The sequence below is a fragment of the Morone saxatilis genome, unplaced genomic scaffold (assembly GCF_004916995.1).
Source record: "Morone saxatilis isolate NCDOM2014 unplaced genomic scaffold, NCSU_SB_2.0 Contig12, whole genome shotgun sequence".
Lineage (NCBI taxonomy): Eukaryota > Metazoa > Chordata > Actinopteri > Moronidae > Morone > Morone saxatilis.
In genome coordinates this window covers 5,699,871-5,701,120 of record NW_023339674.1, presented here as the reverse complement: position 1 = coordinate 5,701,120, position 1,250 = coordinate 5,699,871, and the positions used below count along the sequence as shown (strand labels likewise).

Below are 1,250 nucleotides of genomic sequence, written 5' to 3'. Positions count from 1 at the left end.
ATGTGATTTGTGTATATATGTGTGTGACTGTGTGTGATATCAGGTATTTTGTTTGTCGGCAGCAGCTGGCCACAAGCCGATGCCCTTCAGGATGCTTTCCTCCAGCATCATGTAATCTTTGTATTCCTTCATGTTCACCTCTTCATTCACTTCCAGGGATTTTGCTGGCTTGTCAGGCTCCTGGGAACAACAAATAATTAGTCATATACCTCATAAACAATATGTAGCAAATTATTGGGCACAAATATCTGACAAACTACATTTTCTTTTGAAATTTAGTACCATGATTTTTCGTTACGTAATATTAATTTCAAGCAAAGCACTGATTAAGAAGACTACATCTTCCGGCAGTTCTGGAATTCAACATTGTTTTATGAACATGTAAATGAGTTATAATCAGTTTGAGATTTCTACATTTCACCAGCCAAAAAATGTACAAATTAAAATATTGTATTTCCATTTTGCAAAACCTGGCTGTATCAATTCCTTTCATCAGAGGTTTTGTTGAGTGTTTGTTAAATGATCATTTTCTGTAATCAAATACAAATACACAGATTACACAGTCCTGCACACGCCCACCAACACACTCATTATACACTCATTTACATTGGCTGCGTAGGAAAACATCAATCATACAGTCTTGTTTGTATTAAATTCCTGAGGCCTTATCATGTGACAACAAAGGCTGGAAGTGAACATAACAGCATATGCAGGAAATCTATGGCTGATTGTAGCCGCAAGAACATAACTTCATCTGCATACATACATGACATCCAGTCTAAGATTTAAACAATTAGCCACTAAAAGATTTAGCTTCTATAGTTAGAAGACAGACTGTCAGTCTCTGGCTGACAATAGCTATACTCTCCCCAGTGCCCTGGATCAAATAATGATCTGAATACATTAAACATGAGGGGAAAGACAAAAATAGAGAGAGACTTAAACAAAGGAGACAGAGAAAGAGAGAATGTCCTTCACCAGCTTTTCCAGAGTCAACTTTAAACTGGTGAACCCACTTTTAACTGGGCTAATACAAATTATTTGTAGGTCTCACTGTACGTTCAGAGCACTGTTCATCAATACCAGTGAGATTAGAGAGTAGCTGAGGACACACGGTCTCAGTCAAGGCCACTTTAAGAGCAAATATTAATGGTTGGGAGAGCAATCATCATGCTGTCTGGATCAGTGGTTTTCAACCTAGGGTCCGGGGTAGGGCTGGGCGATATATCGATATAAAAAATATATCGATA

At 37.8% G+C, this 1,250-nt stretch overlaps 1 protein-coding gene across 1 annotated transcript in view; it reads right to left on the bottom strand.

Moving 5' to 3' along the window:
- dnai3 (dynein axonemal intermediate chain 3) overlaps nt 1–1,250 on the bottom strand; it is an 18,652-nt gene continuing 17,402 nt past the window's right edge. The window contains exon 22 of the mRNA XM_035654028.1: nt 1–180. Coding sequence (XP_035509921.1) covers nt 40–180 — 141 coding nt within the window. The 3' untranslated portion in view covers nt 1–39. The remainder of the gene's footprint in view (nt 181–1,250) is intronic.